This window comes from Sceloporus occidentalis, unplaced genomic scaffold (genome assembly GCF_023333645.1).
Source record: "Sceloporus occidentalis isolate IW3139 unplaced genomic scaffold, rSceOcc1.0.p SCAF_1, whole genome shotgun sequence".
Classification (NCBI taxonomy): Eukaryota; Metazoa; Chordata; class Lepidosauria; order Squamata; family Phrynosomatidae; genus Sceloporus; species Sceloporus occidentalis.
Window position 1 is genome coordinate 26,866,872 of NW_028316981.1, and position 26,062 is coordinate 26,892,933.

The 26,062-nt window shown below is 41.4% G+C and overlaps 1 protein-coding gene across 3 annotated transcripts in view; it reads right to left on the reverse strand.

The window, feature by feature from the left end:
* Window positions 1-2,722: 2,722 nt before the first annotated feature.
* Window positions 2,723-26,062, reverse strand: part of FAM107A (family with sequence similarity 107 member A) — a 79,800-nt gene continuing 56,460 nt past the window's right edge. For 2 of the 3 annotated variants that reach the window (XM_089518678.1, XM_089518686.1), the window contains 3 exons: window positions 13,241-13,415; window positions 7,227-7,383; window positions 2,723-3,961 (listed from right to left, as the gene is read on the reverse strand). In XM_089518678.1, the coding sequence (XP_089374804.1) occupies window positions 3,854-3,961; window positions 7,227-7,383; window positions 13,241-13,415 (440 nt within the window). In that variant the 3' untranslated portion in view covers window positions 2,723-3,853. Of the gene's footprint in view, window positions 3,962-7,226; window positions 7,384-13,240; window positions 13,416-20,837; window positions 20,952-26,062 lie in introns of those variants that run through there. The other variant, XM_089518694.1, reaches the window with a different exon arrangement.

Here is a 26,062-nt window from a genome sequence, read left to right on the forward strand (position 1 = left end):
TTCTAAAAGGGACCGTGAAGGCGGCATAGAATGCATCTTACCACATAGGGAGAACGCTGCTGCCACCGCCGGACATTCCCATTGCGTTCTGGATGTGTTCCCCAGGGGTCGATTTTCAGGAACGCTTCTCAACAAGGCCACATAGCCCGAAAAACCCACAAAAAATCCACAGGAATTCCTTCCTGTGTCCCAAATGTAATACTACGGTTGGAGAGTGGGCAAATTTGTTTGGAGGCATGAATTCTGATGCTTACAGTGAACTTTTTTTCTTACCAGAGAAAACTCTCTATGAATGATTCTATACAGAGGACTCCTACTGAAAGACATTTTAATTGCAGCCATTCCATCCTTTTCCAGAACAAATTTCCCTGGAAAATAAAAGAACAGAACAAACAGAGGGAAAACACAAGAAGGCTGCAAACTGAAGATGATGTCATCTGGCCCTCTCACACCAACTTCCATGAATGAGGCAGTGCAATTGCACAGTAAAATGCTCATCTGGAAAGATCCAAAAGAAAAATGATAGAATGGCTACACAATGTCTTTTAAATGTGAACAGCAGGAGTTATCTGCCAGGAAGCACTGCAACACTTGTCTCTGGAATTGTCAGCCTTCATTCACATGGGCATCCAGCCAGCTTCTGGCACTCTGGTTGTTTCCTGTACTAACCTTCTACAATTTTTTTTCTATATTAGGGTTGTATCTATGTCATACTGTTATAGCACTTTGATTCTGCTTTAACCGCCTTGTTCCATCCTATCCAATCATGGCATTTGGAGTTTACCGAGGTCCTTAATTTTTTCTGCCAGAGAGCTGCTATGCTGTAGTTTAGGGGAGAATGGACTACAAAAATCTGAGTACAGTTGGCCCTCCACATTTGTGGCTTTGACTTTTGCAGCTTAATATTTTCTCTCTAGGAATTTCTAGGCCCTCCAGCGCAACTGTGCCAGACATTGACCATAGAGCTGTGCTGGAGAACCTAAAAGTACCTAGAGAAAACACTTCTCTAGGCATCTGTAGGTTCTCCAGCATGATTTTGTGATCAACTTCTGGTATAGAGTTGCACTGAAGCATCTGGAGATTCCTAGAGAGGTGTTCTCTTAGGTAAAAAGAATAGTGTTTTTTTATTATTATTTGCAGTTTTTCCACATTCACAGGGGTCCTTCACACCCAAACCCAGCAAATGTGGAGGGACACTGTACCTCACCAAATCACAAATTCCAGGATCCTTTATGATGGAGCTATGGGACCAAAGTTCTGTAACTGTGCTGTGTGGCTTCCCCCCCCTCTTTTTTGCTCATAACATGCCATTAAAACAACTGTAATGAAAGCCTTCCATCTTTCCTCTGTGAGAAGAAAAACTGCCATTAGAATCACAGAATCATAGAGTTGGAAGAGACTGCATGGGCCATCCAGTCCAACCCCCCTGCCATGCAGGAAATCTAAATGAAAGCATCCCCGACAGATGGCCATCCAGCCTCTGTTTAAAGACCTCCAAGGAGGGAGACTCCACTACACTCCGAGGGAGTTTGTTTCACTGTCGAACAGCTCTTACTGTCAGGAAGTTCCTCCTAATGTTGAGGTGGAATATCTTTTCCTGGAGCTTGTATCCATTGCTCCGGGTCCTAGTCTCTGGAGCAGGAGAAAACAATCTAGCTCCCTCCTCAATATTACATCCTTTCAAGTATTTAAACAGGGCTATCATATCACCTCTTAACCTTCTCTTCTCCAGGCTAAACATCCCTAGCTCCCTGAGTCTTTCCTCATAGGGCAAGGTTTCCAGACCTTTCACCATTTTAGTCCCCCTCCTTTGGACATGCTCCAGTTTCTCAATGTCCTTTTTGAATTGTGGCGCCCAGAACTGGACACAATATTCCAGGTGAGGCCTGACCAAAGCAGAATACAGTGGCACTATTACTTCTATTGATCTAGACACTATACTTCTATTGATGCAGCCTAAAATTGCATTGGCCTTGTTAGCGGCCACATCGCACTGTTGACTCATGTTCAACTTGTGGTCTACTTGGACTCCTAGATCCCTTTCACATGTAGTTTCATTCAGCCAGGTGTCCCCCATCCTATATCTGTGCATTTCATTCTTCTGCCATAAATTCAGTACCTTACATTTCTCTGTGTTGAATTTCATTTTGTTAGCCTTGGTCCAGTTTTCCAGTCCATTCAGGCCACTTTGAATCTTGATCCTGTCCTCTGAGGTATTAGCTGCTCCTCCTAATTTGGTGTCATCTGCAAATTTGATAAGCATGACCCCAATTTTTTCCTCCAAGTCATTGATAAAGATGTTGAATAGCACTGGGCCCAGGACAGACTCCTGTGGGACCCCATTGGTCACTTCTCTCCAGGATGAAAAGGAGCCATTGTTGAGCACCTTTTGGCTTCGGCCGGTCAACCAATTACAAATCCATGTAACAGTTGCCTTGTCTAGACTACATTCTACAAGCTTGTTTGCAAGAATGTCATGGGGAACTTTGTCAAAGGCCTTACTGAAATCAAGATATACTATATCCACAGCATTCCCTTAATCTAACAAGCTGATAATTTTATATATAAAAAAAGAGATCAGGTCTGTCTGGCATGACTTCTTTCTCTGAAACCCATGTTGACTCAGGCTATTCAATGAGTCTTTTTAAAAGTCTAATAAACAGATCAGTTTATTACTAGTTCCCTGGACAGAACAAACAGAAAATCATAACGTGGGCTGAAATTGCAAGAAATAAACTTTTAATTGAAGCTGCCGGCACCTTTAGTGGAAAAGATTTAGTTGTGAGTAAACATTATATTTGGATATTGGCCAGGAGGAAAGGTATAGCTTCATAGAAGAACACTAGATAATGTTATATTAAAACACTGGAATTTCTCCTTTAATTCCAATTCCCACCAATTGTGCGTAAAAACAAAGCCTCAATGGGCTTCAATGTCAAACCAACCTTTGTTCATGATTTTTTGGCCTCCACACATGCACTGTTTACCATCTAATTTCCCAGTTTCTCTTGGCTCCTTCTAACAATCCTGGCTTTGCCATTAAAACACACACACAAGTGAATCAATTTAAATGTTCAGTACGTGTGATTTCTTCTCCCTTTTCTGCAGACCCTAGACATTTCCTCTGACACATGTTCAGCCTATCCCTGCCCCTCATTTCAGAGTCCAGGCATTAAAATTTTCTCTACAAACTTGGGAAGCATCCCAAGTTTTCTCCACCTTGCAGTGGTCTATTGAAACAATAGCATTGGCTGGATGGTGTTGTGGTAGATACAGCACAGATCATGCAAGTATAGACAAATGTGCTTTAAAACATAGCTAGTGTTTTCCCTGCTGACAGATGCTCCCCCCCATCCTCACTGGTTTTCTAAACTTCTTCCAACAGTTAGATTAGCATACTAGAGATTTTGATACCAGCAGTGTTTCAAGTATTTTGAAACTTGAAATTGTGGCATTTAACAAACCCCTATTTGCGTAGCATGTTCCACTCCCCAAATGCTTCCATCCTGAACACATGCTGAATCTCAAAAGGTTAGGTCAAGGGTTAATCATAAGCAATGGAGAAAGGGCATTGACATGGTCCCAGTTCTTGCAAAGAAAACTCAGTCTGTCTTCCCTCACTGTTTTCTCATCTGCGTACTCTACTGGTAGAATACTGCACATTTGTTTTGGGTGTTACTCTTTACCCAATGTAAATGCCCCTCTTGGGATTTCTATTGGAGCAAGCATTAATAAACAGGAAGTAGCCCCCAATGACACAGACTGCAAACGGCCACTGTTTACAAAGATGTCAGTATGAAGGTATTCAAAGAAGCAGAAGGTTCTTGTACACTTTGGTCTCAGCTGATGCCTATTAGGCAACCTTCTCGGTCCCAGTAAGGAGCGATGTCCTCCTCAGGTTTTCTTTCACTTTAATAAATTCTGGTTCATTTTCTTCCTCCTTCTCTTGTTCCCTTTCCAGCTGGTGGAAGAAAGGCAGAAGATATTAATTAAATTAAAGGTAAATGTAAATGTAAAGGTATTCCCTGTTGACAAGGTTGACAAGTCGTGTCTGACCATAGGGGGCTGAAGAGCCAGCATTGTCAGAGACTACTCTGTGATCATGTGGTCAGCATGATTGCACAGAACAGACAAATTCCTAGGTGTTAATCAAATATTTAACAAAATTAGGTATGGCATGAAAAAAATTGCAGAGAGATCAATTTTTCCCCAGGAAACTAACACAGGCAGGGCGATGGTCATTTGAGAGGCATGATGAATAGGATGACTGGTTTCAAGAGCCCCTGATTCAGGCCAAGCACCACACCAAACCATGGTATGTGCTATTGACAATTTATATTGTAAACCATAACTAGAACTTCATATGGCAGTCAAACCACCATGAACAGGGAGGGACAATGTTTACAGTGTTACCTAAAGAAAGGTCGGAGTACTGAGGGGTCCCCACCAACTGTCAGTTTCACTTTAGTAACCATGATGTTGACAGAGATAAATCAGCTTAAGTTCGGTAAGAGGTTGGGTAACCTTTAGGATGGTTGGCACCTGTGTATACCAGTACTCACTGAGGAGGACTCCAAGTTTGGATGAATTAGGAATGTTTTATTGTGAAATTAGCAAGTGTGCAATCAAACACACGATAGTAATTCAAACAGACATAGCATTCAGAGCTAACTGAAATGGAAATTGCATAGCAGAGTTTGAGGGATGCAGAGGGGTGATAATTACCTGTCTGAAGAGAAGACCATGGAAAATGGAAGGGGCTCAGACTGAGGTCTGAGGATGACATATTGCATGGGAGAATTTCTCTGTGCACACAGAGCACAACTGTGTGCACAGAGATGGATGCTGTCTGTGTGCATGAGAAGACTAGGTTTTAGAACTAATATTTATATCTGATAACTAGCCTCTGGAGGTGCTTGATGACATCTTGCAATGTAATGAAGACTTGGTGGTCTTTCCCAGGAATCGACAATGGGATTTCAGACTGGTTGATGGCCAAAATCCAATACCCCCCAATCCAAAACACTTCTGGTCTCAAGCATTTCAGATACGGGAGACTCAACCTTTATTAGAAAATGCCAGGCAGCTGCTAAAAGCTCTTAATTAAAAGACATTTGGATCTTGTATTTTCCTGTCTTTTACTACTAGTTTGATCCCACTTTGGAAATGATTAAAACCAAAATAATTAATAAAAATAATTAGGAGGCATGAAAATAAAAGCGGACAGTAAGGAACCTCTTAATTAAATACAAGAGCATTTCCTTTAAATGGGCTTCAGGTATGTGTTTTAATAAAAAAAAGCTTAACTGCAGCTTTCCAGCTAAGCTCATGTAGGGCTTCCCTAAAGGCATGAAACATTCAGTACATCAGGGCATGTCTTGCATTGTTGGGAATTGCCTGTGATTAGGCACGTTCAGAGAGAAGGAACCTGCCAGTATTAACCAAAAGAAGCATGAACAGAGCAAGATGTTGATAACATAGCAAGATGTTATGCCTTCAGGTGATGTGTGCACAGGTTTATCAACAGCATAATTAAAATCTTCATCTTGCCAGAATGCAATGGGTAACATGTTGGGGACCTCCCACTCTTTTAGGCTGATTAATTAAAAAAAAAAACAAACCTGAAATATTCTGGAACTGTTTACAAGCTTAGTGTTCCAAGTGATTTCAATGGGATTTAACAGCTGGTAAATGGCATAAGATAAAGATAGAAATGCAGCTGCTCAGCCATCAAGGCTGGAGGCTTAGGAATCCTGTGGCTACAATCACATTGCTGAGAGAAGAACACAGATTGTAACCATTTATCCAAATAGTTATTTGAAAACTTGTAGGATATTCCTGTGAATCCTGGGCAAAAGGTAATAGAACACAAAACCATGTCACAAATTGAATCCAGAGTTAGAATGAGAAAGCCTGTAGACTCATGGAATCATAGAACAGACCGCAAAAGCCAACTAGTAACTTGCTAATTAGCTTACTTGATGTTCACCGCTATGATCTTTGGAATAGCGGTATATAAATAAAACAAATTATTATTATTAGTAGTACAATCCCAGGCCATGCAGGAAAATACAACTCAAGGACTTCTAAGAAAAAGTCCAGCTTTTGTTTAAACATCTCCAAAGAGGGGAAACATCTTCACTACAGTCTATTCTACAATGGAACAGATTTTATATTTATATTTGTTTTGACATTTCTATATTGTAATATGTGATTGAATGAAGTGATCCTTCATAGAATTATCTTGCAAAGAGTAAGAAAGAGTTTAAGTCTTTCAGCCTAACAGACTTTAAGGCCCGTTACAAACTGGGTCCGTACTGGGGTTAGGAAGGGGTGTCACTTTTTGACGCCCCTAACCCTAGTATGGACCGAGTCTGTACAAAATGGCGGCACCCTATGCACACGAGGCAGCGCGGTTGTGACGTAGTGGGGCTGCACGAGGGTGCCTAGGGCGCCCTTTCTGCGGCCTCGGAAGGAGCTCCGTTTCGGAGCTCCTTCCAGCTTTGCATCGCTGGGCGCAGCCTTTACATGGCTGTGCCAGTGACACAGAGGAGAAAGGGGCCAAGCGGCCCCTTTCTCCTCCTCCCCACCGCCACCGGGTGTCCTTGGGGCTTGAAGCCCCAAGGACACCCCTTTCCAGGCTGAGGGGAAGCGGCCTTTTGCAGCTTCCCCGCGGCCTGGAAAGTGGTGGATCAGGGCCTCAGAGGCTGCCGTTGTGGCACCTGAGGCCCCGATCCGGCGGGGAAAGGGCTGGTAACAGGCCACTCCAAACGGGCAGTCTGTAACGCGCCTATGTCTAACAGACTTTCAAAACACTTTAGTTTGCTGATATGAGACACAAAAATCCACCCAAAAGCACTGAAAGAAATCGCACTGGAACATCAGAGTCTGCACGTAGGGATCAAAACTGAATTGATAAAAATATCAAATTGGTGAAACACATTTTTATTGTGTTTTACGAATTCAGCACCCCAAAAGACATTAAAAACAGCTACGATGCTGAAAAAAAAGGTGTTTTTTTAAAAAAAATCACAGGTCTGTGTTATTGAAAATAACTATATGCACAACTATATGGTAGACTCACTATCTTTGGAAGTATATAAACAGAGGTTGGATTTTTTAGGAGTGCTTTCATTGTGTATTCCTGCGGGTTAGACTAGATATCCCTTGTGGTTCGTTCCAACTTTAAGATTCTATGATTTTAGAATTTCAGAATGGCTTCCTACCTGTTCCAGCCTTTGTTGCCTCTTCAAGAGCTCTTGTTCAAAAGGAGACTTTAATTTTTTTGCCTCTTCTTCTTCTTTCTTCTGTCGTATCAGCTGGTTTCGTCGCCGATGCTCCAGCACCCGCTGAAGTTCTGGTTTGCTTTCCACTCCTAATCCTCTATGGATGGAGAGAAGAAAATGCAGAAACTGAAATTGAATTTAAGTGCTGGAAGAGAAAACTTTATGCAGTCACATGCTCCTTTCTCCCAACATTTACTCTTGTCAATAGGACATGTTTGAAACAGTTGAATATATGATACCATATCGTTTCCACAATATGTACAATGACATAATACAATATAATACATTTAAAATAGAATACAATAATATAAATATAAATAAATATTGATATTTATAAATATAAAAATAATTTAGATATTATGTATATTTATAAATATAAAATGTTATAATATTTATAAATATAATACTTATATCTATAATAGTTATATTTATTTATACGCGCTGTAATTTATCTACAATTTCTTCCCATATTTCTCTTTTTCTTGCAAACTGAAATCTATCAAATTACTTATTTGTCCAAGTTTTTATTTGTGGAATATTGGAGGGTATATACTGTCTGTGTTCTAAATACCAATGTATGTACTTCAAAACGGGGCTGCAAACACATAAAGGAACACAGGTTCAGCAGGAAATTGGGTTTTCCAGTACTGGTTCTAGGGGAAAATAAGCCTCCCATGCAGAAACTCTACAGAGAAATGCAACTTGTTCAAGCACCAGACTAGCCCTGGCAGGAAGAGGTTGCCATTACCAATCCAACTTCCAGAGAAACCTGCAACAGAAGTGAAAAAGAGTGGTCTGCATTGGCAAGATCTTCCTCACAGTGAAGCTTGTCTGAAAGTGTATGTGTATGATAGGAAGTGGCAGAGAGTTGGCTGCAAGGGGTCTTCTTACATAGATTCTGGCTGACTGAGCACAGCAGAGCTTCCATTCCCCAGGAAGAAGCGGTGAGAAGCAAGAGACCCATAAATCCTTGTGAGGTTCCTACAATTGCATGGCAACAAAAAGACATTTGGAAGCCTCAAGGTGGATCAGTTGGGTGCCTATAATTTGTTGTTCATGTTGTGTGCTTCCAAGTTGATTCTGGCTTATGCTCATCCTAAGGTGAACCCATCATGGGGTTTTCTTGGCAGGATTTCTTCAAAGGATGTTTGCCATTGCCTTCCCCTGAGGCTGAGAGCATGCAGCTTGCCCTAGGTCACCCGATGTGTCCCATGGTCAAGTGGGAAATCAAACTTTGAGTCATATGTCCAAAACACACTGCAGAAATAACACAGTTTGAGACCACTTTAAAAGCCTTGGATCAATGCCTGGGACCTGTAGTTTTGTGAGACATTTAGCCTTCTTCGACAGAGAACACTGGTGCCACAATAAACTACAACTCCCAGGATTGCCTAGCATTCATCCAGGGCAGTTAAAGCAGTCTCAAACTGGACTATTTCTGCAGTGTGTTTTGGACTTTTGGAGATTATCACATGGGGGGACGGGACGTTCTTGTCCTGTCCCTGTCCCGCCCTTCCCACCCAATCACGCAGAGATTTTCAGACGACATTGTCATTATCCCATTCTTAGCATGTTCTTATCACACAATTGCAATAAGATTTTCAAATGACATCACACTTATCCCATCCTTGTCCCATCCTTGAAATGGAATGGCCCCGTCAGTTTGTATTAATGGAAACTCATGTTAATACAATGAGCGGTGTCACTGAAAGGAGAAGGATGGGGTAAGTGTCGATGTGATAAGGACAGGGTAAGGATGGGAGCGATACCTCCTGCCCAGTGTGATAATCTCAATAGTCTCAAACTATGCTACACATACCAGGATCCATATCCATCAGAGCAAAGATGTTTCACCAATTTTTTTATTGTCCTATGATCATCTAGGTGTAGCCATAAAAATAAGATGAAAGAACTACAATAATAAATAATCAGTTTCAATGAAGTATACAATTGATCTTATTTATTAAGATCACCCAGTTTTAAAAAAGTGTAGATCATTTCTTCCTTTCATCCAGCAGGGGGAGTAATTTAATCAGTAATCACATGCATGACTCTAGAATTAGTGTTTCAGGTATTGGTGTTCCCCCATTTAAAAATCATCCCTGGGTATCTCTGTTTGCTCTATGATTATCCATTTCCATTTTGGATTTCAGCACCGCAGAAGCTGAATATCTTTCCCCACTGTTCCAACTTTAGTATCACTCAAGACAAATAATGTCTCTTTCTCCTTTGCAAATAATTTCTGTTACTGCCAGAGAGCCAGCATGTTGTAGTGGTTTGAGTGTGGGACTAGGGGTTATTCAGACGGTGAAAGTAATCCCATTAGAATGTGGGTTGAATATTTGTTATTCACATGCTTGCCTTTCAAATGCACCAGAGTAAGGGTTTTTTTTTTGGGGGGGGGGAGGGGGGGTTGCCAAAAAACCTACTTGACCCAGGTTAACTGATCTCAGGGGTTTTCCCCAAGTTTACCTAAAAGATTTGCATTGTTGGCTGTGTGAATAACTGGTAAGAATAGACCTGGGATAAACCAGGATAAATCTCTGCAATGGCAAACCTCCTCTGAAGAAACCTGCTAAGAAAACCCTATGATTGATTCACTTTAGGGTCACTGTAAATCGGAAATCATTTTAAGGGACGCAACAATGAACAACAAAACATTCTGTATCATTCATGGTTATATTAACACACTTCCTTAGGTCTAGGTGCTTATAATTTGGTTTGCATTTTTTTGTTCTTGTTTTAAGTTTCTGCAAGCTGCCTCAACAGGACGTTTTCCACTGAAAGACAGGGAATAATTGTATTAAACAAATAAATACATTGACAAAAAGAAGAAAATCAGCATCTGATCATCCTTGTTCATCTTATGATAAGCTTTCCATTGGCTTTTAAAAATAAATCTGAGTTCCTCTCCTGCATTATCAGTTTTGAATGGCAAGTGCTAACTGCTCTCTGCTTGCTTTTTCAAACACAAACATGCTCTGTAAAACAAATAAAAGTAGTGGCTGCTGGGAAACAGGATATTTATCACCTCCTTTAACCTCCTCTTTTTGTCTAGCAGAAATATCTTTACAAATGGCCTCATTTTTTCTTTTATACCTTCTTGCAGGGTTTGGGAAATCTTAGAACAGATCATGGTTTACATTCTTTGACTTGGGGTGTGCGTGTATGATGTGTGGGCATCACAGCGCCCCACATGTCATGCAAAGGAAGAGATGTAGTAAGGGCTGCGATGCAGCCCTTATGACATCCCAAAAAGGAGCCGCTCCATGCAGCCCTTTTTTTTGGTCCGCAACATTGCCGGCCGGTTTGGTTGTTACAGCAATGCTGCAGACCAAAAACAGGCGCTTACAGACTGCCCCAAAAGGGGTGGTCTGTACTGCCCCTATGCATATTGGTTCTGAGAAACAGCAACTCCAGAATGCAAGTCCAAATGTAGTTTTATTTATGCACCAAAGGGAATCACCATTCACATAAAGACACTCACTCATGCACATATCCAAGAACTAATGATATAAAAGGTGGTAGCAGATAATGACAGAAGGCAGTTCTGCACTGATGTTAGGTGATACTGTGAGATGAAAGTGGCTCAGCAAGCTGCAATTGGATTGTGGCATGGCCAGCAATGCTGAGGAGTCAAGTAAGATATCGACAAACTGTCTGTCTGACCTCAAACAAAACCAAATTGGGGGTGCCTGTGCAGGCATATTTACTGGGCAAAACCTATCCTGGAGCAGGTTTTGGGTTTAAAATGAAGTTTTCAGGAGGGAAGGATCCCACTACTTGCACCCCATTAACCAAGCCATCCTTGTATATTTTTTTGTTAACCAGAATTTGGAAAATTTATTTATTTACAGTGGGCCTTTGGTATCTGCTGGGGTTTGGTTCCAGGACCCACCATGGATACCAAAATGCATGGATGCTCAGGTCCCATTGTATACAATGGTGCAGTAAAATGGTATCCCATATATAAAATGGCAATATCATGGTTTGCTTTTTGGAATTTATATGTATTTTTAAAAAAAATATTTTCAAGCTGTAGTTGAATCTGTGGATATGGAAGGCCAACTGTACAAAAAAGAGGGGAGATAATATGGGACATTTTAAAAGAAGCTGAAAAGACTGGATGACAGGTAATTAATCAATACTCTTCCTGCCAGAATTGGGATAGTTGAAAAGTAAGCACAATCCTATGCATATTTATTTAGAAGCCAGTCCCACTCAAAATATTTGTCCAAATTGCTGTGTTTAGGGCAGCAGCATTAGATAATTAGTTCTCACAATGGGCTAAGGAAAGCATTTTCAACAAAAGTCACTCTTTAGTTCCAGCAGTATATGTTCTGTACACTTGTGATTTAACACAGGTACACTGCAAGTATCCTCTGGGTAAATCACATCACCTGCATGGATCTTGTCTTTCTGGAGTTGCCCTGCTGAGAAACCAAAGGTTACTCCCCCGAGGCATCCATACGTGCTTCATTTCACAGGCTGCCCCATGTTATCAGCCCATTCATTTCAGATTATAGTTTACTGAATGTGTCTGTGGCTAATGACAGATGACAGACACAAACCATCTTTTCAACCTCAGTTGATCAAATACCTAATGCCTGGGATAAAAGTCCAGTAAAATAAACAGTGCTGCATGTGTTAGGGTTCTACTGACTGATGGAAGTTATCCTGGGCCGTGAGATAGTAAGGATGGAGATTTTGATAAAGAAAAGATCCATGTGTCCCGTACTTTATTGGGCATTATGGAGCCAATCCAATTAACTCCATGAGCAGGAATTCAGAATTCGCAATGGAACATAATAATCCAACTCTGTATCAGGAGAGCCTATTTTGACCATGTAGCCCTTTTTATTATTTGTTTTTAAATAAAATTATAATTTAATACAAAGACATTACCACTAAGCAATAGATCACCCAAGTGTTGCTTACCACAAAAAGTCCCTATATAATGAGAGAGAAACTTGAATCCTTCTATGCTTCATCACTGGCCAGGCTAGGTGGGGCTGGTGGGAACTGGAGCCAGAAATATGAGGAAGGACACAGGTTCTCCATCCCCTATTATATTTTTTGCCCACACTGAGGGCTTTCCACCAAAATAAATATCCAGTTCCCAATCCTCATGTCTGTGAAGGAAAACTTGTAAAGTTGTAAGCAGTTTCTGAAGGGGGCTTTAAATAATTCCAGTCCCTTGATGAAAAAGGGATCTTGTAGCACCTTTGAGACTAACAGGGAGAAAGATGTCTGTGAGAAAATGCATACAAATCCAGACTAACATGACCTCTGAATACTAGTACCACGGAGCCCCTTGGGTTACTGAGAGCCTCCTTCCAAAACTGACTGACTCTTCTTTTCTCATAGTTCTCTTTCCTATGACTCTGAGCTCTGGAGTTCTGCAAATCATAAGGTGCATCTACATTGTAGAAATAATGCAGTTTGACATCACTTTAACTGACATGGCTTCATCCTACAGGATTCTGGGATTTATAATTTTGTGAGGGACCAGCACTCTTTGGCAAATAAGGCAAAAGTCCTTGTAAAATGATATAACCCAGGATCCCATAGGATAGAGCTACAGCATTTAAAGTGGTGTCAAACTGCATTATCTCTTATCTCTACAGTGTAAATGAACCCTTACATACCAGTGGTCCCCAGGAAGACACATGACATTACCCTATGTTCCTAGCTACAGAGCAAAGCCTTGGCAGAAAAGAACATTCTGCACTGTAGGGTTGAAAAATATGTTTCAGCATTTGCAAGTGGGATAAACTGTAAGGGTTAGTGGTTCATGTTTGCAGTGATTTCTTTTTTCTTCATAATTCTACAGTTCTGCATGGCAGACTGGAGTTGGACTGGATGGCTCTTGTGGTCTCTTCCACCTCTATGATTCTATGACATTCCTTGAGGTATAATATTTTAAGCAAATATGTCGCCATTTTCCTTCTTACCTTTTGTGATTCATAAGGAGCTCTCTGTGAAGTTCTTGGTGGCTTTTTGAGGCTCTCACAGGATTGAGCAGCTTTTTAGGCTTGATCAGATCAGGGTTCCCATCAAAATAGTCTGGATGAGCCATGATATTACCAATACCGGGCCTCTCTCTTTGTATTTCAGAATACATAGATGCTGGGGGAGGGAAGAGAGAGAGAGAGAGAGAGAGAGAGAGAGAGAGAGAGAGAGAGAGAAAATGAGAACGTCTCTCAACTAAGATAATAAATAAACAGCATTTTTAGAGAAAATGTGGCATATCTCAAGTCTGGCTTCACATACAGCTGCCCCTCTGTATCCACGGACTCAACCCTCCACCGCTTGAAAATATTTCACAAAGGTATGTACAATCCTCTGTCCATTCTCGCGGTTTTGGAAACCATGCTTATGCGCAAGGGGCAAACAGAAGGGGAAATAATGGGGTGTGTGACCATGGCACACGCATGCACGCTCCTACAGCCACGCACCTATATGCAAGCCAGTGAGGCTTGAATATATGCGAAACTCTGTTTTCACGGGTGGTGGTGGTCAGGAACAGATCCCCGTGAAAATAGAGGGTCGACTATATATATAATATATGGGACACCATTTTACTATGCCGTTGTATATAATGGGACTTGAACATCTATTGATTTTGGTATTCACCGGGGGTCCTGGAACCAATCACTATTTCATACCCTGCAACATTTTACAGATGAAAACCAGGTACAAATCCTAGCTCAGGCATGTCAACCCACTGGATGACTTTGGGCAAATTACATGCTCTCAGCTTCAAAGGATGGCAATGGTAACCCACCCACCCCCCTTGAAGAAACCTGCCAAGAAAACCCCATGATAGCTTCACCTTAGGGTTGCCATAAATTGGAACCAACTGGAAGGCACACAGAAAAACAAGAAATCTTTAACCTAAAACAACTTTCAAGGATAACATGTAAATCCCTAATCCTCCAACTAAACTACAACCTCCCTAAAACACAAGCAGAAATATAAACACATACAAAGAAATACATGTGGCTTCCCACTTATCAACCTAAGGTTAGCATTATCACTTACTCCTACTCCCTCTAATTCATAATAAAAATTACATGCTTATATTACTAACTACAATATGACATTTCTACTTAATAGTATATTATTATATTTCAAATCATAAAACTATTACATTATTCCGATTCTTCTTCATAAATCTGACAACATTTCTCCAATCTTGTTTAAATGAATCAATAGTTCATGGTCAACTTCAAGGTCCCTGTTTTCCTCTCTTCTTGGGGTTCTTCTTCTTTAGCCTGAACTTGGACTGGCCAGCCCTTCATGAAAAAGATGGTTCTCACCAAAGCAGGGCGCATGGGTACTCTTATATTAATATGTGAACATTTGCCTACCCAAAGGAAACATTAATATGGACACTAGTTGCATAGGTGTAAGTGTGGCTGGAGATGCAACAGTGAACATGGTACTGCCAACCTCCATATAGGGTTGTTGGTCTTTGTGTGAATATGCTTAGGGCAGGGGTAGGCAAGTTGCAATTCTCCAAATGTTAGATTGAAACTCCCATCCTTTCTCACCATTGGCCATGGCCATGAGAGCCTCATCTGCACTGCAGAAATAATGCAGTTTGACACCGCTTTAGTTACCATGACTCAATGCTGTGGAATTCTCGGATTTATAGTTTTGGAGACAAATCTCAGGATTCCATAGCATTGAGCCATGGCCATTAAAGCAGTATCTAAATGCATTATTTCTGTAGTGCACATGCAGCCATAGGCTCATGGGAGTTGCAGCCCAACAATGTCTGGAAAAGTGTTCAAAATGAACATTATTTCTCCCTTCTCTACTCCCTCGCCCATGTCGGCCCTTGTGACTGAGGAACTGAATCCTGTGAAACTTTTCCAAAGTCAAAGTGAAAGCTGAGAAAAAGCAGGTCAGAATTAAGTGAATTACAGTCAGATAAAAATTCATGAAGACAGGAGGGAGGGGTTGAAAAGAGGAGCATTCACAATGTTGAACAACTAATTTCACATTGCATGCTAGCAGGACTAGCATCCCACAGCTACGGCCGAGGGGGTGGAACCATGGGGAGGAAAATAGATCACAACCGATTAGATCAGCATAATTGGGGTGAAAAGTGCAATGCTCAGATTAAACACCACAGGAATACTGAAGTCCGGTGACTCTTTCCATCAAATTATTTTACATGAGATTCTGAAACCCTTGTTGGCTATGCAAATAAAAAAGGGAGGGGGTAAGCTGTTTAGGTTGGCCACTTCTGTTCTCGATCAGAGATGTTCCTTGCTGCAAGTCATCATTGCTTCATACAATATGAGGGGCATCTATGGCTTACTTACATGATGCAGTGGGTTGAGCTCTGGCACCCTGGAGATCAGGATTTGATTCCCCGCTCGAGTATAAAAACCCATTGGGTGACCTTGAGCAAGTCACACGCTCTCAGCCTCAGGGGATGGCCATGGCAAACCCCCTCTGAAGAAACTTGCCAAGAAAACCCCAGGACAGGTTCACTTTAGGGTTGCCATAAGAAAAAAAAAAATTACTCGGAGACACACAACAACAAAGCTGTTTATGCTGGCCATTGCTGTTCTTGCTCACAGATGTTTCTTACTGCAAATCATCTTTGCTTCATACAATACAAGGGGCATCTATGGTTTACTTATGTGAGAACAACACAACTCCATAACCAGCTCTTTCCTGTGAATAATAGAACTTTTTGAGATGGTGCCTGATTGATCTTAAACACTACTTGGCTGTTCATCAAGGCCTTTGGGCTTCATAAGTTCATCCCAAACATGTTAATCTTTAAATCTGTTTTTAACAAACTGCAGTCAAGAAATAAGATGAAGACTAGGAATGGGAAGGGCAGTCATGAAAGAACTAGACAAGAGCCTAAACTATAAAGACAGCCAGGGTGGTATAGTAGTTTGAGTGCTGGACTACAACCCTGGAGACCAGGGTTTGAATCCACTCTCACCCATGGAAACCCACTGGGTGATGTGAGCATGTCACACTCTCTCAACCTCAAAGGCAAAGGCAAACCTCCTCTGAACAAATCTTACCCCTGAGGGTAGCAATAAATCAGAAATGACTTGAAGGCACACAACAATAATAACAACAACAATTAATAATAATTCTGTAGTTTTGAACTCAATAAGAGTCTGCAAGCTATGTGAGGAAAAGCTATGGTATTATGGCCTAAGAGAACTTCATACCCAAGCTTGCTCTGTTACAAATTTTCATAAGCTTTATATGCCCCCTGACCACCCTTACTCAAGCTCTGAATTACCCTATCTCACGATCAGGAGACTTTACTTTTTTTGTGCTGTCTGTATATTTCACAAAAGTCTCCTTGCCAAATAAAATCTTCTTACTAAAATCATGCATTGCTTCCGCCGGAATTATACATGCCCAATGGCTGGATTTTGGCCATAAAACATTATTATCTGTAATGGATTTTTAACATATTTGGATATGTATGGATGGATGAAGAATAAACATCTCACTGTACTCTTTGAATTAGAAATGAAAGGCAATAGAAGAGAAAAGCCAGAGAACCTTTCATTTTGTTCTTTGTGACAAGTAAGTGTTCCCACTTGGGTATTTTAGTGTCAAATGAGCCACACAGTTCCTGGGTACTTTTTCAGAAGGAGAAAGGAACAGCTTTGCTGGTTATTTCTTCAAAGTACTCTTAAGTAATCCATTCCTCCTTTACTACGGAAGCTTGAAATTCGTTCTTTCAGAGATATGTTAAATGGGATTGTCCAAAATACAGAGCTTGGATGTAACATACTCCAAATAACAGGTTACGTGTAACCAACTCCTCTTTTTTTTCCAATAACAAAAGTGTAATACTGAATAGATAATGACAAACTATGGAATGCTATTAAAGATATGGAAGTGTCACCACATCTGATAGTCCTGATGAGAAATCTGTACTCAAGACAAGAGGTTACAGTAAAAGCAGAATATGGAGAAACAGAATGGCAAAGGAGTCAGGCAAGGCTGCATTTTATAACCCTGTCCATTCAACTTGTGTGCAGAAAATATCATACGTGGAACAGGTTTGGACATGGAAGACAGAGGAGTGAAGATAGGAGGAAGGAATAGCAACAATCTAAGATATACAGACAGCAGCTTTACTACTAGTGGAAAGTATCACAGCCTTGGAACAATCACTAAAGAAAGTCAAAGAAAAAAATGCAAAGGTAGGCCTAATGTTAAACATAAAGAAAACAAAAATAATGACCATGGAGGATTTACATAAATTCAACCTAGATAATGAGGAAATTGAAATAGTTAAAGATTTCCCATACCTTGGATCAAACACTGAACAACAGAACAGAGACTGCAGTCAAGAAGGAATGAGAAGGGCAGCTATGAAAGAACTAGACAAAATCCTAAAGTGTATACATCTGAATACTAAAGTTAGAACTGTGCAAGTCATTGTGTTCCCTATTAGCATGCACAGATGTCAGAGCTGTATAGTGACAGGAAGAAAATTAATTCATTTGAGATGTGGATGGCCAAAAAGACAAACAATTGGATCCTAGAACAGATAAAGCCTGAACTCTCCCTGGAAGCCAGAATGACTAAACTGAAGCTGTCTTACTTTGGCCACAACATGAGAAGGCACAACTTACTGGAAAACACAATGAGGTTGGGGAAGCAAGAGGGCAGTAAAAAAAAAAAGAGAGAGAGAGGAAGACCGTGGATACCAAGGGCCTACTGTACAAGGTAGTTGTTTCAATGGGTCTGCCTCCAGTCGGGACTAAGGACTGGATTTAGCCCAGAATCTTTTCCCACTGTAAGTCACCACCAGTTAAGTTAAAATCAGGGAATCTTCTCTGTGGGGTTTGAACAGCCTGAGCTTTTGCTGTCTCAGCAGCGGAGGGAAAGGAATCAAGTAACATGATAAACCAGTAGAGGTCCTGTTGGCCCTTATCCAAGGACTCTCCTATGCTTGGTTCTCAACTTGTCTGTGAGAGAAGTTGCTAAACAAGCCTACCTGCTCCAAAACATGAATGACACTTCTTCTTAGACCAGAAGATCAAGGACCACTAGTCCTTTGTCTGATTGCTTTCTGGAATCTGATCACCAGCCTGTTTGTGCCACTTCATTTGTTTCTCTGCATTTACTGGATTCCTGACACTCTGACTCACTGCTGTGCTGACACGTTAAAATGACTCACTCCCATGCCCATATCTTCCAGTTGTCCAGTTTGGTAAGGACAGTCCCCATTACTCCTCTGCATTCCACTTTCCAAGCTGTTTTTAAAATGAATGCCCTGGCTTCTTTCTCTTCCTCCCACATCCTCCCTTTCTCCTTGGTTCACTTCAGTTGCTGCAAACTGTTCAAAGCATTTAAGTGTTTTGCACGCAATTAACTTAACAGAAGGGAGAGAAGAGGAGGGGAATCTTCCTACTTTCCAGGGTATACAAATTACTGGGTTTATTTCCTGTTTAAAATAGTAGTTCATCCTCATCGTTTGTCCCCTTGTTGCAAGTTCCTCTCCTAATGTTTAGGTGGAATCTCTTTTCCTGTAGCTTGCGTCCATTATTTTGTGTCCTGTTCTCTGGACCAGCAGAAAATAAGCCTCAGTATGACACCCCTTCAAATACTTACACAGGGCTATCATATCACCTCTTAACCATCTCTTCACCTATATTGCTGCACACAGAATGTGGTAGGGCTCCATCTTTGGAGGTTTTTAAACAGAGGCTGGATGGCCATCTGTCAGGAGTGCTTTGATTGTGTCTTCCTGCATGGCCATCCCAGCAATCTCCATTGCTCACATGCTACTACTGTACTACCAGCAGTCTTGGGAGCCTAGGAACAGCCTTCCAAGCTTTGCAGCTCAGGTGGCTTGCAGGGGAAATTGGGAAATTATAGGGGAAAATCTCACCAGTTCTGGGGGCTACAGAAGGAGAAGCTTAAGGCTAGTTGTACACCTGTGCATGATATTCGCCACATAGATTTGCATCTTCATAGTAAAGTTTTCCCCTTCTTCTGTAAGAACTCACTATATGATTTGGAGCTGAAACAGTATATGTTTCTATATCCATCATCTACATCAGCAATATTTTCCAAAGGGCAAAGAAGCCTACCACAAAAGGCTCTTAACTAATGTATCAAATTCTGAGGGGCCAAGGGTGGCAGCCTATGGAAACAGAATCATAGTTGGAAAGAACTGCCAGGATCATCTCTCCAACTCTCTGCCATACAGAAATATACAAATGAAGCATTCCTGAGACATGACATTTCAATCTTTGTTTAAAGACCGCCAAAGAAAGAAAGTCTACCAACATCCAAAGTAGTCTATTTCATATTCTGTCTCAGCTTAGCAAAGACAGTTCCAATTAATTTTTTCAACTGCTTTTAAAATGCCCCCCTTTCTCTCTCTTCATTCCATTTTCTCTCTTTCACCTTGACTTACTTCCATTGGTGCAAATTGAATTAAAAAATTTGGAGGTCTTTAAACAGAGGCGGGGATGGCCATCTGTCGGGGGTACTTTGATTGCATGTTCCTGCGTGGCAGAATGGGGTTGCACTGGATGGCCCTTCTGGTCTCTTCCAACTCTATGGGGTTATTCAGATGTTGTTTTTAGTGCAATGATGTGAATAATCTCAACCACACATTCTGGCTTTGTTATTCATACTATGGAACCACACTGATACACATCTCTGTGAGTTCAGTTGCTCACACATGCAAGCATTTGAATAAAGATGGAAACAACAATGCCAATTCATTTGGAACTTTTTTTTGGCATGTTGCATTTTATCCCAGGTCTATCCACATTGGTTATTTACACTACCAACAATGCAGAGTTTAAAAAGCTCAGGGAAAACCCCGATATTGATTAGCCTGGATTAAGTGGGTTTTTTGGCAGTCTCCCCCCCACCCCCCAACTGCATTGGGTGCATTTGGGATACATGGGTACAATGTAGATTCAACTTGGTTTCATTCTGGATTATTTTCAGTGTGAATAACACCTTTTAGAATCTACGATTATAAGTCAGCAGCAGGGAAAGGAGGAAGCAGAATCTTGTCCTTCCCTCTAAGCCCAGGCAAAGGCAAACTACTGCAGCATCTCCTGGCTTGTGTCAGATCAAAGATCCATCTAGTCTAGCCTTCTGTTTGCACACACTGGCCTGTCAAAGGTCCATAGGAACCCCAAATGATGGACATGAGGGCAGTGGCACCTTCCTGCTCATGTTCCCCAGCAAATAGGCATACTACCACTGATGCAGGAAGAAATACACAACCATCATGACTGGTAGCCACTGATAGCCTTATATTCTGAGAATTTGTCTAATCTTTTGGAAACATATACACTCGAAATCTCCACAAGATCTTGTGGTATTGAATGCTGCAGTTAAGTACAGTGTAAAGAAATAGTTTATCAGTTTATCAGTCTTGCATCTCTCACCATGCAGCTCCAGTGGATGACTCCAGGATCTAATATCATGAAAGAAGAAGAAAACCAACCCTTTGTTCCTTTTTCCACGCCATGCCCAATGTTACACACCTCTATCATCTCTTTCTTTACTCACCTTTTTTCTTAGCCAAACAGTGCTTTGCTTCATAAAGGAATTGTTCTAGTCCATTTTGGTTGCCCTTTTCTACACCTAATAATACCAGCGTCTATCTTGTGCAGCAGCACAGGTGAATAATTGTAGTGTCCAGCTCACAATGCACTTAAGAACTGCACTGAATGCCCAGATTAGCAGAGAACAGAATCGTGAGGTTGAAAAAATTTAGAATGATTGCCAAAAAGATTGTATGGGTCACTGCAAGCTCAGGGTAACTGAAGCATGCACTTACTTGACAGGTTGAGTGACTTTCAGACAAATATTTACTCTGGTATCAATAAAAAGGAAGGGTATAGCAGACTTTTGCTAGATCACACCTGCTGAATCACATGTTTCATAAATAAGCCATGGTTTTCCTTAAAAACAAAAGAATCAATCTCTGTGTACGAGAAGTCACCCTGATTTTCAATAGCTGTCAATGTTTTGAATCTGATAAGTGAATCCAGGAAATCCAGCACACAGTTTATGTGGAGTGGGGGGGAAATTCCTGGGGTTGGAGGGGCACATTGGACCATACCAAACCAATCTGGGCTATCCTGCTGTTCAGTTCCCTGCTGAGGTTTACTTGTCAAAGAGGGGAGGGTGCCTGAAATTTGCTTCATTTAGACTGCAACCCACCTGAGATCATAGAATCATAGAGTTGGAAGAGAAAACAAAGGCCATCCAGTCCAACCCCCTGCCAAGGAAGGAGACTCCACTACACTCCGAGGGAGTGTGTTTCACTATCTAACAGCCCTTACTCTCAGGAAGTTCCTCCTAACGTTGAGGTGGAATCTCTTTTCTTGTAGCTTGCATGCATTGCTCCAGGTCCTATTCTCAGGAGCAGCAGTAAACAAGCCTGCTTCATCCTCAATATGACATCCCTTCAAATATTTAAACAGGGCTGTCATATTGTTATCAAGTATGGTTTTATATAAATGTTGGTAGCCATGTGATCTGAAGCCATGACTCCTGACTGATCCCATCGCTAGCTGCCATTATCCCAAGAACAAGCAGACCACGTAGCCAGCAACCCTTGCTAGGCATGGTCAAGGAAAAAAGGTAGATTTAAACCTTTCAGCAGCAGTTTTGGGAGTTGCTATACTGGATTCGCAAGCTACCTGAGACAAGAAGCACAATAGCTATGGCTCCCTCCTTAATGAGCCAGTGATTAACTTAACGGCTCGACCATCAAGGTATTAACTCCTCCTGAATAAGTGGCAGACCTATGCTTTGTGTATCCATTGTGTAAGTTTCAGCTTAGACAAAGATAAGTCATCAAGCCTTTTGTCTGCCAGGCTGCCATAGCCTGAGGTTATGTTTAGCAGTATATAAGGACCCCACTTTTTGCCCTTCAGTGGGCTTGTTAAGCAGTTGTTCCTTGCCTGAGTTCCTTGCTTGTAGAGCATTTCGCTCTGAGCTTGCATTCCTGGAGCCTTGTGCTCTGCTGAAATCACTTGAGCTAAGCCAAGCTCACTGTTACCGGGCCTCTAGTTAGCTTTGCCTGCTGGAACTCAGCTCCTAGCCACTGCGGCCACCGCTTTCTTTCCCCGCTCCCACGGCCATGTCTCACCATCCACCATTCCTCACATCCGACGTCTTGGAGAAGACATTGAAGGTAAATATTCCCAACGGTGCCTTTATCCTTTTCCTTTACTCCCGAACCCACCCCTGCCTTGCTTTAGCGTTGAATGTATGTGTGTGTGTGTGATCCCTTTTGTTGTGTGGCTTTAATAAATGTTCATATTTTAATTGCACCTCCTTTGGCATCCGAGTCTCTTTCTCCCCGGGGTTGGACTAGATGACCTCTGGCATACACATAGGGACACGATCCTGCTGCGTGTGTTGTTAGGACACGCCTCTCGTATAACTCCCCTAATTTGATCCTTCCTAACAATATCACATTTCTTCTCAAGGCTAAACATACCCAGCTCCCTAAGTCTCTCCTCATAAGGCATGGTTTCTGGACCCTTTACCATTTTGGCTGCCCTTCTTTGGACACACTCCAGTTTCTCAACATCCTTTTTGAATTGTGGTGCCCAGTATTCTATTGATGCAGCCTAGAATTGCATTGGCCTTGTTAGCTGCCGCATCGCACTGTTGACTCATGTTCAACTTGTGGTCTACTTGGACTCCTAGATCCCTTTCACATATAGTCTCATTCAGCCAGGTGTCCCCCATCCTATATCTATGCAGTTCATTATTTTCCCCTAAGTTCATTACTTTACATTTGCCTGTGCTGAAATTCATTTTGTTATCTTTGGCCCAGCTTTCTAATCTATTAAGGTGATTTTGAATTTTGATCCTGTCCTCTGGGGTATTAGCTACTCCTCCTAATTTAGTGTCCTCTAGAAATTTGATAAGCATGTCCCCTATTCTATCATCTAACTCATTGATAATGTTGTTGAATAGCACTGGGCCTAAGACAGAACCCTGTGGCACCCCACTGGTCACTACTCTCCAGGATGAAGAGGAGCCATTGCTGAGCACCCTTTGCGTTCAGCTGGTCAACTAATTACAAATCAATTTAACAGTTGCATTGTCTAACCCACCTTTTATTAGCTTGTTTGCAAGAATGTCATGGGGACCTTATCAAAAGCCTTACTGAAATCAAGATATGCCATATCCACAGCGTTGCCTTCATCTACCAAACAGGTAATAATCAGATAATCAGGCAGAGAAATCTGTGGTTATGGTTCAGATTGTAGATACTACTGGTAATTAAAAAGCAGATGATATCAATCCAACCCTTTGGGGAAGTGAAGTTTGAGTTCCTTTCCAATCATGCTAAGAAATGTGTGGAACTGTGATTTAGAATATACCGTATTTTCCGGCGTATAAGGCGACTGGGCGTATAAGACGACCCCCAACTTTTCCAGTTAAATTATAGAGTTTGGGATATACTCACCGTATATGACTACCCCTCTTCCAAAGCACACCAAATACAAATTAAAAAAACATCAGATTTGATTTCAATATGGTAATTTTAATTCAAATGACATGCAGGTACTTAGCAGGAAACCTTGTTGTATACAAAGCCTGCTTGGATTGGTCAACTCTCCCTGCTTGCCCAGCCCTCACTGTCTCCAAGACTATCAGAGCGGTAGCTGCTTTCATACGATCATCGCATATGATGGGGATGCGGCCGCGGCTGTTTTTTGAGCTCCCCCACCATATACAGCGACTGCAGATTCTCCAGTCCAGCTCAGAAGTTTCAGCACCTGCCCTATAAGATGACACCCGGTGTATAAGACGACCCCCGACTTTTGAGAAGATTTTCCTGGGTTAAAAAGTAGTCTTATACGCCAGAAAATACAGTACTTGTACTATAATTACATCAATGTTATGCCATGTTTACTGTCATGTCCCCATTCTGCAGAATTCTGAGATTTATAGTTTTGTGAGATGCTTAATAGTCTCTGCTAGGGCATTCTGGATCATTTGTGTTCTAAATCCCTCATAAAATTTCAAATCCCAGAATTTTATAAGATGGAGAATTGATAATTACAGTGGCATGAAACTGCTATAGGTCTGAAGATGTAGACTTAATACATCCTAGCTAAGCCTGCTGTACAAAGAGAGTAAGATGATAATTGCTTTAGCACTTTTCAGCATACAAAGTATTTTGAAGTTCTCTTTATGTCTTATATAATATATATATATATATATATATATATATATATATATATATTAAACTAACAACACACTGCCTTTTGGCCTCAGGGCAGTTCACAAAACAAATATTTAAACCATTTAAAAAACAGCAGAGCACTGAAGACATTGTAATAAAACTGACTAACCACCCTTTAAAAACCAACCAACTTTTTGCAGAACAAAAAAGTTTGACCACATGTTCGAGGGGCTAAAACATAATAAGACCCCATTGCCTACTTCTACCAAATTAACTTGTCCAGTGGCATGCCTACAAGAGTCAAATGCATCAGTTCTACACTTATTGCAACCTGTGTTCACAACGTAGGGCCAAAGACTCAGTTTGACAACAGACTGTCTTCAAGATGTGAGGCTATTTTTGCACTGAATCAAGGTCATCCCTGCCTTAAACTGCATTAAAAAGACTTATTTTTAAAACCTTTACCAGCAGCCACCATCACCACTGCTGCAAGTCTCTTCCTCTGAGATCACAATGAGGTACCCAGCCATGTGTGGTGGGCACGTCATTTTTAACCTCAGAGAGAGCGACTTGCACCAGTGGTGGCAGTGTCAGGAAGGACAGTGCAACACACGTATAGACAGTTGCCTGGCTTCACTCTGCAATGTACAGGTAATGGGGGGAATTTGGGGCAGCTTCAAGGCCAGAATATTCTGGGAGCATTCTGGTGTATTCTGGTCAGTGTAGACCCGCCCTAAGTTAAGGGATGTACAACCTAGATCTTCAGTGAATATTGTAAATTACAAGTGGGTTCATATAGAAGGAGTCAGTTTTCTGATATCATGGGCCCTGAGCCATTTAGGGATTTGTAGGACCTAGCATTTTTAAAGTTCAACCTGTTCCAGATAAACTTCAGAATCCTGTGTCACTAGGGTTACCAGATTTCAGGGCCTGGCCCCAAATTTTAAGTTTCGTGGGCTACCTCCAGGTGCAATTCTCCAAGGATGCAAATTCTTTAGTTCTAGTGGGCTAACCTCCAGGCAAGAGGAAAGGGTTTATGCACATACCTCCAATTTAGCTACAGAGCAGCAGCTTGATATAATTTGTAAGACTTCATTGGTTTGTTTCTGAAACTTGCAAAGACTCTTTGGGGCACATCAGCTTCTTCCTTCCCTCCCTGTTATTGTGGTGTCAGGTCTCACCCTCTGCTCTGCATCCTCTTTGGGTCTTAAATTGCAAAAGAGAAATACTCTTTCCCTTTTTCTCTCCCACCACTCTTTCTCAATCTGTGGACCTTATCACACTAGGGAAATCCTGAAGAGAAATGGGATTTAAACAAGATTTAAAATTTAAAGAACCCTGCAAATGCGGGAAGTTTATCACACAAAATGACTGCTAAAGTGAAATAAAGCAAAGTTAAAGCGAAGGCAAAACAGAGAAAAATGGAAGCTTTTTACTTTCGAGAAGTTCCAAAAGTAAAAAGCTGCCATTTCCCTCCATTTTACCTTCACTTTAACTTCACGTTATTTCACATTAACAGTGACGTTGTGTGATAAACTTCCTGCATTTGTGGGTTTTTTCTCATTTAAATCTTGTT